The following is a 16,550-nucleotide window of genomic DNA, read 5'->3' as shown; positions in this document are numbered from 1 at the left end:
ACACGTATTGCACACGGACAAACACGGATGTGCACACTTATAGACACATCTGTGTATATCTATGCACACGGATGCACATGTGCACATGTATACACAAATGTACACGCACACAGATACACATAAACGTAAGGGCACATGGACACACACACTCTCTTCTTTCCCTCTGGAATTACTGCACCTCCCTCCTCTCCTCTCGCCTGCGCTGCTCTCACTCCGCATTTCCCCATCCACTCCACACACCTCACTTGCCTTTGCCCTTCTAAACAACATAAAACACACAGACATTTACAAAAAGCATAATAAAAGAAATCAAACCCCATTATTTCTGCCTTTTTAACCTTCTTCCTTCCTGATTTATTCAGAATAATAACACAGACTGTAAAGTTCCTGCGAAGTTTGTTATTCCCCAAAATAAGTGGAGTTCATCGAGCAGGAATCGCAGTGACCCCAGCGGAGCCATCACCGATCACACTGACCAAGTCAATACCTTTCAGCCCGTGTAATTACACCCCTGTTGTGATTTACATCACTGAAAGAGAGCGTGGATTAAGAATGTGCCCTTTGTTTGCTCCTACATTTTCTAAATTATTTATTCTCCTGCCCCCCCGCCTTAACGGAATAAACATTTTTAAGGTCCTAATTCTAGTCTGACACGTGGATTCACAAGGGATCTGCATCTATTTACTGCCACGTATATAAATTAATTCACTCAGGAAGGTTTGCTACAGGGATGAATAATTCATGGCAGAAGTGCTAGCTCGTACCCTGATTACATAAAAATCCTGCTACTGACCCGCCGCTACCAAGAAAGCTTTAATTTCACCTCCTCTTCTGATTTACAGCTGTTTAACCTTTAATTGTTGTACAAAATGAGGGTAAACTGATGCTTAAATTAGTATGTAATAAGGGAGAACGTCTCGCACACCAGCGCAGGTGACTGGGGAAGCGGAGCTGAGCCGAGCACGCCAGGTTACGCAGTCGCTGTGCGGGAAACATGTCAGGGCTGGGACTGCGACCATCACCCTGCCTCTGGGCTGCCCACAGGTCTGGCACAGGGCTTCCCTGAGCCTGGTTGCCTTCCCAGGAGCTGATGCCTTCCTCAATGCCGCCTTCTCCCATGGAAGACTTCCAGTGGAAGTTCCAGTGCCACAAACTGATGGGATCCGGTTTGGTACCGAGGGGAGATGCCCGTGTCCCCACGCAGAGCTGAGGGGCAGCGGATCCTGTGCACAACCACACCGTGGCGTCCCCGCCACAGCCAGAGCGGAGGCCCTGGCACCGATACGGCTCCCGCTGAGCACCCGAGGAAGGTGGCACCCTGAAGGACCACAGCTCACCAAAACCTTCCCATCCGGACCCAGAAACTGAGCTTAGGGCTTCGGCACTGATAAACCTCAGCTCCACAATATGCTTTTTTATTTGCTTGCTTTGCATCAGACACCAGAACATCCATTTCTCCGGCAAGAGACCTCACCCAGCAAGACAGGAGTGAAAAAAAAGAAACTTTTAAAGCAATTGGCTACTACTTTTCCCAGTTTTACATGCCAGAGTGGCATTTGCACCACTGAAGAGGTGAGAAACAAGTACTTACGACTAAAGAGATGCTTTCACCAGCCCGCTGTGCCCCCCCTAAGCCAAGCGGATGTGCAAAACCAGCTGAGAAGCAGCAGCGAGGGTTTGCATTCCGAACCCGGCAGAGCAGAATACAGACATCTATTTACATTGCTTTAAAAATTAAGTGAATTATCACCTCCCGATCCCAGGAGTCCTGAGCAACTTGCAAACTGCCTCAACTGCTGAGACGTTTGGTTGAGTTAAATGGAGCCTCCTGTCAGTTGGGAGCTTTGAGAACAGCTACGATTTCAGATGAACGGGAAAGAATTGGTGGTGAGCTCTGAGGCTTTTGAAAACACTATGTTAAATGGCTTCAGAAACAAAAAGCAGAGCAGAATTTGCTGGATCGGATACAGGGAACACCTGGCAGAGAGCTCAACATATTGCTCCAGGCTCGCGCTGTGCCCCCGTGAAGCCCCCGGCGCTGCTCCCACCAGCTCTGCCCATCCCAGACCCAGGTTTGGGCTTTAAGTCTGAATCATGGTGGGGGCACCAGGCAAGAAGCCCCATCTGGGAGAGCAGCACCGCAACCCAGCAAGGCAGAGCCGATGGTTCAATAAAACCGCTGAGAGAAACGCAACCGCTGAGCGCCAACAGCCGCAGAGAGGGAGGCACCCACCCACAAACCCATTAGCAAATACACGGCAGAGAAATAACAGCACTTAATGAACAAAACCCTCGCAGACAAAGCGGTGCGAAGAACAAGAAACCCTCTGATAATGAGGTCTGTGGAATGAATGAACCTGTTAAGGAATCCATCTCCCGCGTGTCAAGCAGTGCCAGGGTAGCGCAGGGCGAGACGCTTTCTGCGAGGACAAGGCGCGTAACGTGGTGAATGGGGACTTTATCTAAGGTTTGGTCTCTGACGCTGGGCTTAGTTCTCAACATCCTCTAGCTCACACAGGACTATTTCTGCCGAGGAACGATAAGGACCACAAAAAGGCCTGAAGAGAGAGCTCATTTACCTGGAGACAATGAACACTGAAGCTGTAATTGTATAATCACACTGCCGCAACTCTGCTGGCATAACAAATCCACGCAGGCACTCCGAGCAAGCAACTCTTCCTCGGTGTAGCTTACATCGCTTTCAACATTGCATAATTAAGCAGTATGAAGATATACACCCCAAATACCACAATTATTTTGTTACACCAGAACAGTCACACGGCTCCAGTTGATTTCCCACGGAGTGTGCCTCCAGGAGGGAAAAATCCATTGAAATATTACCCACTTTTGCCAGTCGTAGCATAAATGAATGTCTGATTCCAGAGAATTACACATTCAACCCCTATTTCCTGTAAGGAGCAACAATTTCTATACATGTGGCCTCTTAAAGTGCATCAGATACTGAGCATCCCACCCCCTCGCGCTCACGCTGCAGTGACAGCTGACACCGTACCTGTATCCCTGCTCCTTCGGGGACCGTTATCTTCCACACACAGTTGAGGCTGTTCAGGTACGGCTCCGGGAAGCCAGGGGACAGGATGGTACCTTTGCGTTCAGTCAAATTCCCACCACACGGCACTGAAATAAGCAAAGTCAGGCATGAAAAGAAGGAAGGACGTGGCTTTATACTAAAACATTCTCTTTAAAACGTGTCGACGAACAAAAAAGCCAGCAGAATTGGCTCATGATTTAAGACTTGTTTGAATAATCCTCTTTTCACTAACCCCCTCATCCAACTTCTACCAGAAGCAGTGCAGAGCAGCCCTCAGGAGTGGGGAACACTGGGGACATCAGCCCATGAAACCGGTCCTTCAGGAACTGCTCTCTTCTAGAGGCGAAATCAGCTTTCAGACACATGAATTTATTCTAGACGCTGTCCCAGATCCCACAACTGGATCAAAAGGTCCCTTCCCTGACATCTGGGGTTCACTGCCCTCGTTAACTGCCCAGGGCTTGTGTGCAAGACGTATGAAATACGGCTTTGGTTTTCTTAGTGTCTGGGTTTTTGATGTTGCTTGTTTTTTTTTAACCATCCCCCAAAACGTATTTTTATTTTTCTAGCAGAAATTCCTGCACTTTTTTGTCTTTTCTTCCCCCAAAGCCCATCGACACCTACCCACGCAGGTGGGTACCGAGACGTTCCACTGCGCCAGGGCGCCGGGCATGGTGAGGCACTCGATGCTGCGAGAGCCCTGCAGCGCGTAGCCAGCGCTGCACTCGAACCGCACCACCGCCCCGACCGCGAAGTCGCTGCCCAGCCGCCGGCCATAGCGAGGCTCCGGCACCGAGCTGCACTGCGTGGCGCTGGTCCGAGGAACCGCTGGCGTCGCGGGCAGGAGGAGCCAGCGGGGGAGCATGCAATCACAAAGCAAAAAGAAAATAAACCAAAACACGGTTAGAGAAAACATCCTGGAAATATCAAGTGTCAAATTAAAGATCTGTTGAAAACAACACACAAATCTGATGATACCTGAACCTCCAAGAGGCTTGGACACAACTATTAAGAAAAAGAAGAACGTTTCCTTTTTGAGGTTGGGGTTGTTCAGCCTGGAGAAGAGAAGGCTCCCAGGAGACCTTACAGAGACCTTCCAGCACCTGAAGGGGCTCCAGGAAAGCTGGAGAGGGGCTGTTCATAAAGGCTTGCGGGGATAGGATGAGGGGCAATGGGTATAAACCGGAGAGGGGCAGATTTAGACTGGACATAAGGAGAAATTTCTTCACCATGAGAGTGGTGAGACACTGGCCCAGGTTGCCCAGAGCAGTGGTGCTGCCCCATCCCTGGAGGGGTTCCAGGCCAGGTTGGATGGGCCTTGGGCAGCCTGAGCCAGTGGGAGGTGTCCCTGCCCATGGCAGGGGAGTGGAACTGGATGGGCTTTAAGGTCCCTTCCAACCCAAACTAGGGTTCTAACATTTTGTTCAGACCTCTGTCAATTCAAGCGATGCTTGAAATAAAAGCAGCGAGGTTGTTACACAACCAGGTGTGCTTTCCAAGATGAGACTATTGGCCTTTAGAAAACTCACCATCACAACAGAAAGGTCATTTATAAACAGGGAAACCAATGCATTCAGCAATGACTTTCCAATTAGTTGGTTTGCCATCGAACATTAGAGATGCAGCGGAAAACCCTTTCGTTTCTCAGCTTATTCAGCCTCGTTACTATAAAGGACAGCAATTTCCAACAATCTTCATGATCGGAAGGGTAAGAGAAAGAAAGAGGGAATTTAAGTTGTGATGCTGCACCACCAGTTGTTGAAATTGCCAGTATTCCTGTTCAACAGGAAAGAAATGGAGAGTCTGACAGATAAGTGAGAGGAAAAACGAGTCCAAGAAATGTTTATTGATGAAGAAAATCAATTAATACTTTTCTCTGACTTGCCTCACAATTTCTTAGTGTTTAAAGGGCTGAGTTGCTTGGGGGGGGGAGGAGGGGGAATGTGGAGATGAAGAGCCATATTGCTTGATTTTAATTTGATTCAGAGATTAATGACAAGCCCAAAGTCAAAGGTAAGATGAGGTGGAGCCACACACGATGACAGAATGATAGAAAGATAGAAACACTAAGGTTGGAAAAGACCTTTAAGCTCATCCAGCCCAATCATCAGCTTAACCCCACTGTGCCGCCTAAACCATGTCCCCAGGTGCCACATCTACATATGTTTTTGAACCTGTCCAGGGGTGGAGACTCCACCATTGCCCTGGGCAGCCTCTGCCAGGGCTTCACCACTCTTTTGGTGCAGAAATTTTTCCTAATATTCAATCTAAACCTCCACTGGCACAACCTGAAGTCCTTTTATCCTATCACTTCTTACTTAGGAGAAAAGACCAACACACATCTCACCACACCCTCCTTTCAGGAGCTGCAGAGAGTGATGAGGTCTCCCTTCCAATGCACTACGTTGGGCAAATCCTAGATGGATCTGCACCCCTGCTCGGATGACCCCTTTGCATCCGACGAGCGTGTGCTTGGCCTCTCTCGACACCTCTGCAAGAATTGTGCCTGTGTACTCCAATTCTTGCAACACGCTGCTTCGAGCTTCTGCCACCTTCGCCTTGGGGGAACTCGCCACGCGTGCATCGCTGGATGGGGGAGGCTTCGGGAGACAGAACTCCTTGTTTGTGTAAAAGTGAGAGTGAAGGCCACTAGAACCTGGCCAGGCAGACCAAAACCTGGGCAGATGCACTCTCGTACCTTTGCTTTCCAGGCAGCAGTCGCTGAAGAGCAGGAGGAAAGAGGCAATCTCTACTGATTTCATCAAAACCTTTGCTATGCTGAAATCTTTAAAGATTACAATCAGAATTACAGTTGTTTTACAATAATTAGGCAGAAACTCCAGAGAACGGATCTCTAGATACCATAAAATCCAAACCATGCTTTGCTTTGCTCCCCGAGGAGGCACAAGATGTCTCTGCTGTCTGTCCCCACTTCACAGTAACGTGCGTGGAAGAGCTTCGCTGACCCACTGGTAACCACACAGAGCACGTGGGTGGGCAAGCCCTTCTGTCTTCCCACTACTCTGTGCATCGCTTTCTATTTACTACTTTAAAATCTCGAGGTGGGACTCACCCGATGCTATGCAAGCTGTTACTGGGAGGATCAAGGGGCAGAAGTGTGACAGCAGGAGACCTACGCCTGTGACACACCGAGAGGAAGGGTTTCACAGAGCTGCCAGACAAGCGTTCGGCTGCTTACACCAAGAAACGTGCTAAAATACCAGCGGGAAAAATTGCTTGGCTATAAATCTCAAGAACTCACTGTGTACTGAGGGCACGACTCAATGAGAGATTTCTGATCCTAATCCTGGGATGTGTGAGGGTGGAGGCTGAGCCAAAACGGAAGGTTTGAATATGAAGTACCTTCAGGAGCCAGAGAGCCCAGCAAGGTCACGCCTACCAAAATCATCTTCTGTGATATTTCCTGTTCAGATGGAAAGTGCTCAAGGACCCACAGACTTCAAAAAACAGTTCAGGACACTTCAAGACATCACTGTATTTTTGACCATCACCTTGGAACCAGCCTGAGGCCTCCCCAGCCCACAACTGTACTCACCTTGGTAGACAAAATGAAAACCTTTGGCTGTAGACTGACCCTTGGAACTAAATTTGATGAGGATCTGGTTGGTGGTAGCTAATGGTAATGATTCACCTGGATGAGGAGAGCGAGAGGTAAAACAGAAGAAATGGAGATTACAGCATCAGCCACACAAACAGGTCGCACAGAGCCGGGTGTTAAACAGCAGGCTGTATTATCAGCTTGCTTTTCCCAACAGCAACAGGGAATTACCTACCTGTATGAGATCCTGAGAGGGAGCTGAGGAGCCGCGATTGTTGGTTCGGACCATCGTGGACTTCAATGATGTCGTTGAGCGCGGTGTGGAAGAAGGCAAACTGCCCGAAGACCACTGCAAAGAGAGGGAGCGTGGCTGGGGCGGGCGGCGGGACGAGCCGCGCTGCCGTCCCCACGCAGCAGGGCCCGGAGACGAGGCATTTCAGCTTCTTTCATTTCAGGAGCTTGACAAAGATAAAAAGGGCCTGACTGACAGCCCTGGAAGATGGGAGCCCTTTATTTATCCACAAAGTAGGCATAACAGAAGCAGCAACCAGCCTCCCCCGTGTTCACTTGCCAGCGCGCTTTAACACTGATTCATAGGTCAAAAGGGATTCTTTTATGAATCATCCCATTTGCCTGCCTACATAACACAAGGTATGTAATTTCACCAGCTGATAATTATTATTTATTATCTGCACTGAGCCTCTGTCACGAAGGGTCAGGCATTGTGCAAAACCTGAACAAAATAACAATCCCCGTCCTGCAGAACTTCTTTTCTAGTGTGAACCACTGCGAGGTGGTGAGTGCGAGGACACTCACTACGTTATTAATAATCAGTCCTAAACGCATCTACAGAGATTGCTAACGAGGGAGCTGTGTGGAGCTCCAGGTCCTACTGCACATGGTGTAAATGCTCCTGGGAGAAGGTAGAGCTTAGAAAAGGAAGAAAATAATAATGAGAGGATCAGAATACTTTTTTTTAGCTACAGCAAAGAGACTTTAATTATTTATCTTTATTTCTCACAATATAATAGGTTTTTTCCTTCCAAATTCTGCACTCAAAAGTGCAGAGTTGGGAGGAAAATTCTACTGCTTTGTTCAAACAAATAAACCCAAACAAGAGCGTTGCACAGCAGGACAGGCTTCTAAAACCCATCCAAAGCCAATACCATAGTCCTTGGGCACGACGATGAAGTACAGGCAGACTTGTCCGCTGGTGTAGTTCTGGGGATAATTGGGAGAGAGGACGACGCCGTCCGAGCCCGTGTACTGACCCCCACAGGGTGCTGGAAGAGAAAGCCAGGATCAGCGAGTGTACCCTCACCAACGCCTTGAAACACCCGCCTCCTCCTGCTGCTCCGAGATCCCTCGGCCCTGGCGCTGCAGCGCCGTGGCATCAGCTGCCCCTGCCACCATCGATTCTGCGCTCCAGGAGCCGCAGCTCTCGCTGTAAGTTCTTATTAGAAGAAATAAGGCTCACCCTAACCCGAGATCATGCCTGCTTCACATTTAATTATTGAGACTACGGCAAGGCCAAGGGATGCCGTGTATGGTGTTGTAGCCTAATGTTTGATTTGCACCTTAAAGCTCAGGACCTGACAGAATGAACTCCTCCTCCTCTCGCCCTTTCTCTGGCTCCAGAAGGAACGGCGTTCTCCGCATCAGCACCTTTCCGAGTCAGGGATTTCATTCTGGCAGTCGCCACAGACTGACAGCAATCTCCCAACTCACTCCTCAGACTGAGAAGGTCTCACTACAAACCCATCAGTTAAACCATTTCCTCATTAAGGCGCAAAACAGAACACAGAACCCCTAAGAAAAGATAAGCATCTCAATAAACTCCCACCCTGCTGAGGAAAGTACAGACTTGAAGGGCTTCCTTTAGCAGGGATCAGGGTTTAAGTGGCTCCCCGAATCCTGCCCTGCACTCGGGACACAGAATTATCCACACAGACAATGTGTTCTGCCCAGCTTTCTGTCTCTCTCAGAAGAAGTTTCAAGAAACCTCACATAATTCAGCTCTTCCTGACCTCGGGGTGTTAAAAATATTGAAAAATTATGGAACGCTGAGAAAAAAAAATCTCTGACCCTCTGCGAGCAGCTCTATGTGCAAGTAACACCAAGCCCTTGCCTAAGGATAAAGTGAATTATCTGGCAGACCACTCTCTCCTCATTTTTGCCCCTCGGGCCTCACCTGTACAGGTTGGTCGAGGTTTGTTCCACGTGGGTTTTCCATCCCCTCCCATGACGCATGTCAGCGTGGAGACCCCTTCGATGTCGTAGCCTCCGTCGCAGTAGTAGGTGATGGTGGAGCCCAGCTTCAGATCTGTCCCCACTCGTGTGCCGTTCTTGATGGATCCAGGATCGAAGCACGACTCCCGGGGATTTTCTACAAGAGAGAATTGCCAAGGTCTTTACTGGTTCGATCCAGCTACTCTAACTGTCGGTCAGTGCCATGGGTTCCAGCTTTTCTCATCTGGGAACCTCCCTTGAGCCCCATTCGCAGTTTAGATCGTGAGCGTTGTCTCACGCTGCTGAATCTGGAGAATTCCACGGGTCAAATTCTGCTTCCCATCGTTCTCCGATGCTCAGCTCCAGCACAAGCACGCTGGAAGAAGGAAGGCTCCAGTTCACACACACAGTTACTGGCACCCAAAACCCAATCAAGGAGGCAAAGCTTTGATTTAACTCTCCCTACGCCTTCCTTGCGCAGGGGATGGGTTGCGAGGAGCTTTGGAAAGCAGGGCACACACACAGCCTGAACAAGCAACCTATTTCAGACGGGCTACATCTGTTCCCGTTATCTCCTCGGCACCTAGCATTCCCGTATCCAAGTGCCGCCTGCTCCCACCGTGGAGATGCCGTGCCATGTGCTCGCTGGCTGACGCTCCAGATGTGCAGCACGGCTGCAATTATGGCAAAATGATTACAAGCACTTAGACAAAATGAAGACATTTTTCCCTCTGTTCACTATGCCCTGCAGAGTTAAAAACCCCATTTACATATGAAAATTCCAGTAAAGACTACAGAGCTGTCAGGACTTGGATATTTCTTTCCTTCTTCTGAGGGCTTTCTTCCTTTTTTTTTTTTTCCTTTCCTGCAGAAATATAATTAGAGGCTTTGATTAATCCTGCTCTTTTGTCATTTGGAAATTGCTCATTAAAGATGAGGGCTTTTCTGAGAGCAGTGGGTCTGTGAACAATTATAATGTGTTTAAGCATTAAATCACAGGCTTTTAATATTTGGGAAAGGGGTGGAGGGAGAAACAGATAACAGTGAAGCCCCAGATCTCCCTCCCTTTCGTTTGTTTGCTTGTGGTGAAAACCAAGATGAGCTCGATGGTTTCCTTTACACAACAGTTGTACCGTGAGCTGGTGAGCCACGTAAACACGGCACAAGAGAATAGGAAAGGTTTCCACCAGGAGGAGCTGCCCTGGAACGCAGAAGCACCCACTGTGTTTTCTTGGTCGTTGGTCAGCAGGGGACTGAAGCCGAGCCGTGCAGCCTCGTGGCCGGCACCCACCGTGGCACGTGAGCCATTCCCAAATGCAAAGGCTTCATCTACTTTTCCAAAGTGCTGTTCCACTTTGCAAACCCTCATTTCACAGAATTGCTGATATTCACTTTTAGACCCTTTCATACAAAAGCTGCACCCAACGGCTTCCTTCTGACCACTTTCTGCCTCTCTCTTTTTATTTTCAGCAGTCTCACTGCCTTTCATCTAAGAAGTTGATGTGGCTTCAACCCATCAGTCAGCCTCCCACCCGGCTGTCAGATGTCTTCGCCGTGTGCTTGATCTCAGCCTCTGCTCTTGCTTTGAAAAATCATGACATTCAGCGCTCAAGTCGCAGTCGACTGCTGAAAAAAAAAGGGTAGTGGCTGACGGCTGAGCAACAGCCCTCTGCTTCCGCCGTGTTCCACTCACTGCTGACTGTTTCTGTCACCGTGAGGGTCTGTGCCTTCAGGGACACCACCCACCGCAGAGGACAATGCATCCTGACACCCCAGTCCCACGCACATCTCCAGCTGAACGCTCCTCTGCGGATGCACCGCCCCGATGATCCTCGGCAGGGGGCTACAAAGGGAGGCAGGAGCTCGGCTTTAAGGAGGGATTTGGTTGTGTGGTGACTGCAAAAGACACGTAGGGGGATGTGGGAGAGCCACAGCTCCCCCCGCCTCTGATTTATTTGGCTATGAAGTGAGCGCGGCATGGCTTGCCCATGTAGGATTAACGTTTTACTTTCACTCAGACACTTCAGAAACCGAGGACTTTCCCCTGATGTCCCAATTAACATGGGTTGAGGCTGCCAAATATTCAGAAAAGAATCAAGACAAAACCACCATGAGAACTGGCTCATTAGCCCACAGAATGCAGAACTCTCTGTGCTTCCCCTCTCCTTTCCCAAGGAAAACTCAAAGCCCACGTGAGCTCCTCGACCAGGAGGTCAGGCTTTCATCTGCATGTTCAGAACAGCCTCACTGGAGAGCTGTTGTCCGTTAAGTGCATCGTGAAGTCCGTAGCTGTGAACACGTGCAAGGCTTTTTGAAGCGCTAAGCCTTAAAGCAACCCCAAGAGCAACTGCCTAGAAGACAGTTCTCCACGGCAGTCATCACACGCTGAAGACAGGATGAATTACATCAGGATCCCAAAGTCCACGCGCAGCCTTGGCACCCCCAGCAGCTCGCCAGGAGCTCACCACGCCCCGACTCGTCCCAGCTAACCAGACCACCTTCTCCAAAGGACAGAGCTCATCCTCAAGTACACGTAGGGTCAAGCGTCATCTCCCACTTCTGACTGTTTTAATGGCAAACAGTGCTGGATATTTTTAAGTAGCTTGCATTGCAATGGATTTTACAGAATAGTGTTTCTGTGGGGAATTTCCACCTTAAATAACCCGTAAGTAATGCTGAATATATGTTTATAAGCTCAGGATGGGCAAATTAGTTCTGGTGAAACAATAACAGATTTGAAATAAGACTGGGTTTGGGTTTTTTTCATTCCTTTGGAAGGGTGAAAAGTAATCAGTTTTGCTTCATTTGCTTTCAATTTCACGGCTCTTCACTTCTGGCCCAGAACAGAAAAGAAAGGACTAAAAAGCGTGAGAAAACCTCCCGCTTTGCAGCATCCGACCTGGAAACTCTATCCTACTCTTTGCCCCAAGCCGGAGGAGTCAACTCGACACGTGCACCTTGGGTCCCATCGGGGTAAGTGGCTCGGATGGAGCCACGGACTGATGGAGTTTGACCCATTTCTGCGCCTGTGACAACAGGTCCCCAATGCTCCCAAAATATAAGGAGGAAAAGGGGGATAATTTGGGAAAGCTCTCCAAACTACCCGTCTGCTCTTTACTTTCCTAACAAAGCGTGGTCTCCATTTTAGACTCTCAGGGTATGAAGGCATGAAGCGTACCAGAATAACATCTGTGGTTTGCAAGATGCTGTGATGCAAACTGATTATCGGAATTCAGTCAGTTTCCCAGTGGAGAAAAGACCATCCTCACTGCAGAGATTCAGCTCCAGTCAAATGTATAAGAGTCGCTGGCAGCATGTTCTGGCAGTGGTGGGAGACCATGGAATGCCCTCACACCAAAGGGTCCTGTAAACCTTTGTGGAACTTACCCAGTCTTGCTCTGTACCCAGGAATCTCCTGAGCGTAACCAGGAGACACAAATGTGACCCTGGGTCAGAAGATAATACACAGAGAGAGATTGAGATAAAAACCTTATTTTCCTATAGATGAGACACTTAAAAAAATCTTAAGCAACAACTGGAAAAAGAGCTAAATCCCGTGTGCACGGCAAGCCGCCTCCTTCCCATGTTCAAGCTCTAGTTTCCTCACTGTCTTTCCTGTTCCCTAGTCCAGGATTTACCACCCTTCTGCTGTGGGAGATTAACAATTGCTCTCAAACAATTAACTTCACTCTCAGCCGTGCTCTATGCAAAACCTGACATAAGCGCCAAATTCAGTCTTCTCTCTCGTTTTCTCCATTCCTCCTGCCCCCAGAGGACAACTTTCTCTTGAAGAGTCCTTCCCCCTGAAAGAATTTCCAACGGAGCGCTGACGCTGTTTGAAATTCACCCAACACATCGCAGCTCCGGGCGAGCAATGCAGTCCCAGTCCCAGGGCAGACGCGGGATTGCAAGGAGGGACTGGCAGATGGCTTATTTGCCTTTCTTCCCTCCAAAACTTAACCAAAAGAGGACGGTAAAGCCCCCAGTGATTAGCGGCATTCCGCACACTGCAGACACAGGTGATGTAGGGCATTTAGGGACTACGTGGGCTGCAGCACTGACCACACGCACTGAGAAGGATGAGAGAAGATGATGTCTTTGAACTGCACTTGGGATTCCACAGTGGCAAAGAGCCGAGCTCGGCATTTCATTTTCTCTCATACTTACTCCCTCCTGCATTTCTTTTCTTCTTCCTTTGATTCCCCAAAGTTCTATTTTCTGCCACTTCTCCCATTCGAATCCCAGGTTCCTTTTAAAATGCGGGGAAAATAATGAGCAAACTGAAAGCCTCATTCTTTTCTCCCAGCAGTTTGGCTTTGTGGGAAGCATGTAGGCGCGATTAACACCGTAGGAGTGTTTAGGAGAAAAACACATTGCACAACCACCCTAATTTGATGAGATTTCGTTTGTTAACTACTTTCTGGCTGCCCAAAATGAAAGGGGAAAAGGAGAAACTCCAAGACTTAATTTTCAGTAAAATTAACTCTAATGAGAGTGGAAAACTTTCAATCTCTTGACTCGTAAGCAGTGCTAATTGTCTTTGTCTTATTATTTCACAACCTTATTAGAGGGAAATTCATCTGATCAGCACAAGTGGAATTGCCACTTCACTATCATTCAAACTCTGGTTAGGTAAACTCCAAAGCAGACACACCAGATCAGAAGCAGAGTATGGGAAGAGAGAACTGCCCGAGCATGTGGAGGAAGCCACAGCAGCACCAAGAACACAGCAGCAGCTCCTCAGGACCCCTCCCAGGGCACAGCTGCTCCAACAAGACTCCACAGCCGGTTTCAGCGCACAACACGGATGCAAAGCCGATGTGTTTCACAGCAGCCCACCCCCAGTACATCTGAAGTCATCAGTGCTTTTTTTCCTATGCTACAAACTAGTCCACATAGGCCACAGTAGGTTTGAAGAATCATTTCTTTCCAGCCCTGTTCTCTTCTCCCTGTTTTTAGTCATTTCCTTCATCCTGCACAATCCCAGCTCACCAGCTCCAGCTTGTCAGAACTGTGCTTTACTACAGTTGGTAACAACTCCATTCTTCCACCCACCCTATGAACACACAAGGAACGCGCTCTGCCAAAGCCTTTCTGTTTTTCCCCATCTCCCAGAAGAGCAGCGCCAGGTCTGTCACTTTCCAGCTTCCTCCATCGACAGAGAGCTAAAAACGATCCAGGGAAAACTCCAGCCACTGCCCTGTCTCTCATTAGAGCTGAAGCCGCCGCAACGTTTTACCTCCTCCTCAAGCAAGGAAAAAAAAAGCCACTGCTCTAACAACACAGATATCCATGAACTATTTGGTTCATTTTACTATTTATTAGTGAATTTGTAAGTAAGTGCTTTAGAATCTGAAGTGAAGCAAACTGCACAGATTCCAGGAGAGCTCCACTGACTCAGGAATGCGGAGCACCCACCTCCGAGATCCTCGCCTCCAGATGCAGCCACTCATCATTTGGAACACTCCTGATGGACACTATCAAGAATTCAGGCTGAGATTCTATATTGGACGTCTATGTTTGCACCTCTTTTGCTTGGACAAAGCTGCCCTTCCACCAAGAATAAACCTTAAATTCATGGCATTTTGGAGCACTCCTAACACCCAGTTAATGGTTCCGCACTCTCTGGGACTCCGAAAGCTCAAATCTGCAATGGAGCAGCACGTTCTGCTCACTGAGATGACAGAGCTATTTAAATTCAGTGTGGAGCAAGAAAGATTACACAGAATACAGCCTGTACACAAATATGTTCTGTCTGGAATCTCCCTCCCCTTTTCTTTGAATCAAAAAAAAACAGATGGAGAAATTTTCTTCTGTGTTAATGAAAGCCCCACTCAGAAGCAGCCGCATGTGACTGATCCTCAGGCACGTAACAATCCTTTTGTGCTGCTCCTATCTACCTCATACCCCGGCTCTCCTGTGCACCTACAGGATCCCCTCTTTCCAGCTCCCTGTTTTCCCTGCCACGTCTCTTAAACAGCTTCGCTGCAGGAAACACAGCCAGTGGGATTACTGCCTGAAGAGAGCTTTCCACAGTGTCTGGAGCTTGGAACCTTTTGGTTCCGCTGGGTGGTTGAACCTGAGAACAAGTGCAGGTAAAATCCCACGTATTTGCTGAGTGAGTGGGGCCAGAAGCACCCCCAGACTGCTCTTACCTGTGTATTCAATGACGAATCCAGTGTTGCTGACGGATGCGTCGCTTCGGAAGGCAAGGAAGAGGCTGTTACTGCTGCTCTCTATCCTCTCTGGGAGCTGCGAGCCATAAAAGCTCCCGATCAGGGGGCTGAGGGAATCGGGTCCATCGTAAATATGAAGGAAATCATAGCCCGGCTCCAAACTGAAGCTGCAAAACCAAAGGAAGAGCGCTTGGAGCGTGAAGATGCTACAGCAGCCGCTGGAGAAAAAGAGACTGAGGTCTTGATGGGCTACAGAAGCCCAACTCAGCAGCCCATAGCTGAGAGACTGCCTCCCAGAGCAGCTCCTTGGCCAAGCACAGGGCACGTCTGTCTCCAGTCCAGAAAGGAATCGAGGGCTGGTAATGCAGTCAAGAGCACAAACACATAAGCCGGCATCGCTACAGGGGTTTCCTACGCTGCTCTAGTTACAGGGTCATATTCTGTACAAAACATGTGGATATCAGAGAGGAGCTACAGTTGGAATATATGTATTTTCCCTCAAATTAAGCTAATGACTGAGAACCCATTGCCCCGGACGATGGGAGACAGTCCTGCCAGGTTTGGTTTGGTTACTTCAGAGAGGAAAGTCCCCCCGTAGAGACCTCGTTCACCCAGGCAGTGCCCCACCGCTGGCATCCCCTCCCTGTCCCGGCCACACCGGCACCACAGGGCCAAAGAGCTCTCGGTACGTACGTATTAAATACGAGGGCAATAACATAGTCAGGAGAGACAGTCAGCTTCCAGTCGCACTCCTTCCCTGGCGGGTAGGGCTCCGGGTACTGCGGGGACAAGATCACTCCTGCTGGTCCTGTCAAGATGCCTCCACAGGGAGCTGAAGGCAACCAAGCAAAGGGATAAGGCTTTGTCTTAGAGAAACTGAAAAAACAGTAGATGAGATGTAGGAAGGGAGAAAGAGAGACGGAGATGGGGACAGAGAAGCAGGTTGCAAGGCTGGGTGGTATCAATGTATGACAGGAGTTTGTCATGGGCCAAGGAGAGATGAGGGCTCTGTTATTCCAGTCAGGGGACACAGACACACGCACAATCAGAGCTACGGACACTATTATGATCTTCACAAAACAAATGTGAGTAACCAGGAGAGAGAGAGAGAGATGCTTCATGCTTTCCTGCTGCATTTATTTAGGCAACTCCTGGTCAAAGCCTGGACGATTGCTAAAGAAGTGAAAACATGTTGCCTGGGACTAATGGCTTGTGCGTGTTTATTACAGTCTCCAACACATTAAATGCCAAGCTGATTGAAAAATCAATTATTACTTTTTTAAGGCTGAAAGCATCTGCATGTATTTCCACTGTGGCAAAACCTCATGACTGATATATTACTGTCAGCCTTTCTGCAGTCTCTTTACAAGGGTGGATGCTCTGAGATTCCCCGAGTCGACTCAGATGGACAGTCCCAGGTTTGGGATGGGGTGAGAGAGAGGGGAGCACAGGCTGTGTTAAATTCAGGTGCCTGACCCCAACCAGCCTACAGCCAGGCCAACACCGAGTGAGAAATGAGCTCGCATGGGGCAGA

The 16,550-nt window shown here is 48.9% G+C and overlaps 1 protein-coding gene across 3 annotated transcripts in view; it reads right to left on the bottom strand.

The window, feature by feature from the left end:
- Positions 1 to 16,550, bottom strand: part of CSMD2 (CUB and Sushi multiple domains 2) — a 295,469-nt gene that overhangs the window by 66,984 nt on the left and 211,935 nt on the right. For all 3 annotated transcript variants that reach the window (XM_054086316.1, XM_054086315.1, XM_054086317.1), the window contains 8 exons: positions 15,710 to 15,848; positions 14,996 to 15,183; positions 8,803 to 8,997; positions 7,778 to 7,894; positions 6,847 to 6,960; positions 6,609 to 6,704; positions 3,677 to 3,880; positions 3,014 to 3,138 (listed from right to left, as the gene is read on the bottom strand). In XM_054086316.1, coding sequence (XP_053942291.1) covers positions 3,014 to 3,138; positions 3,677 to 3,880; positions 6,609 to 6,704; positions 6,847 to 6,960; positions 7,778 to 7,894; positions 8,803 to 8,997; positions 14,996 to 15,183; positions 15,710 to 15,848 — 1,178 coding nt within the window. The remainder of the gene's footprint in view (positions 1 to 3,013; positions 3,139 to 3,676; positions 3,881 to 6,608; positions 6,705 to 6,846; positions 6,961 to 7,777; positions 7,895 to 8,802; positions 8,998 to 14,995; positions 15,184 to 15,709; positions 15,849 to 16,550) is intronic.

The sequence above is a fragment of the Cuculus canorus genome, chromosome 22 (genome assembly GCF_017976375.1).
Source record: "Cuculus canorus isolate bCucCan1 chromosome 22, bCucCan1.pri, whole genome shotgun sequence".
In the NCBI taxonomy this organism is placed as follows: domain Eukaryota; kingdom Metazoa; phylum Chordata; class Aves; order Cuculiformes; family Cuculidae; genus Cuculus; species Cuculus canorus.
This window is presented reverse-complemented; position numbering and strand designations above follow the sequence as displayed.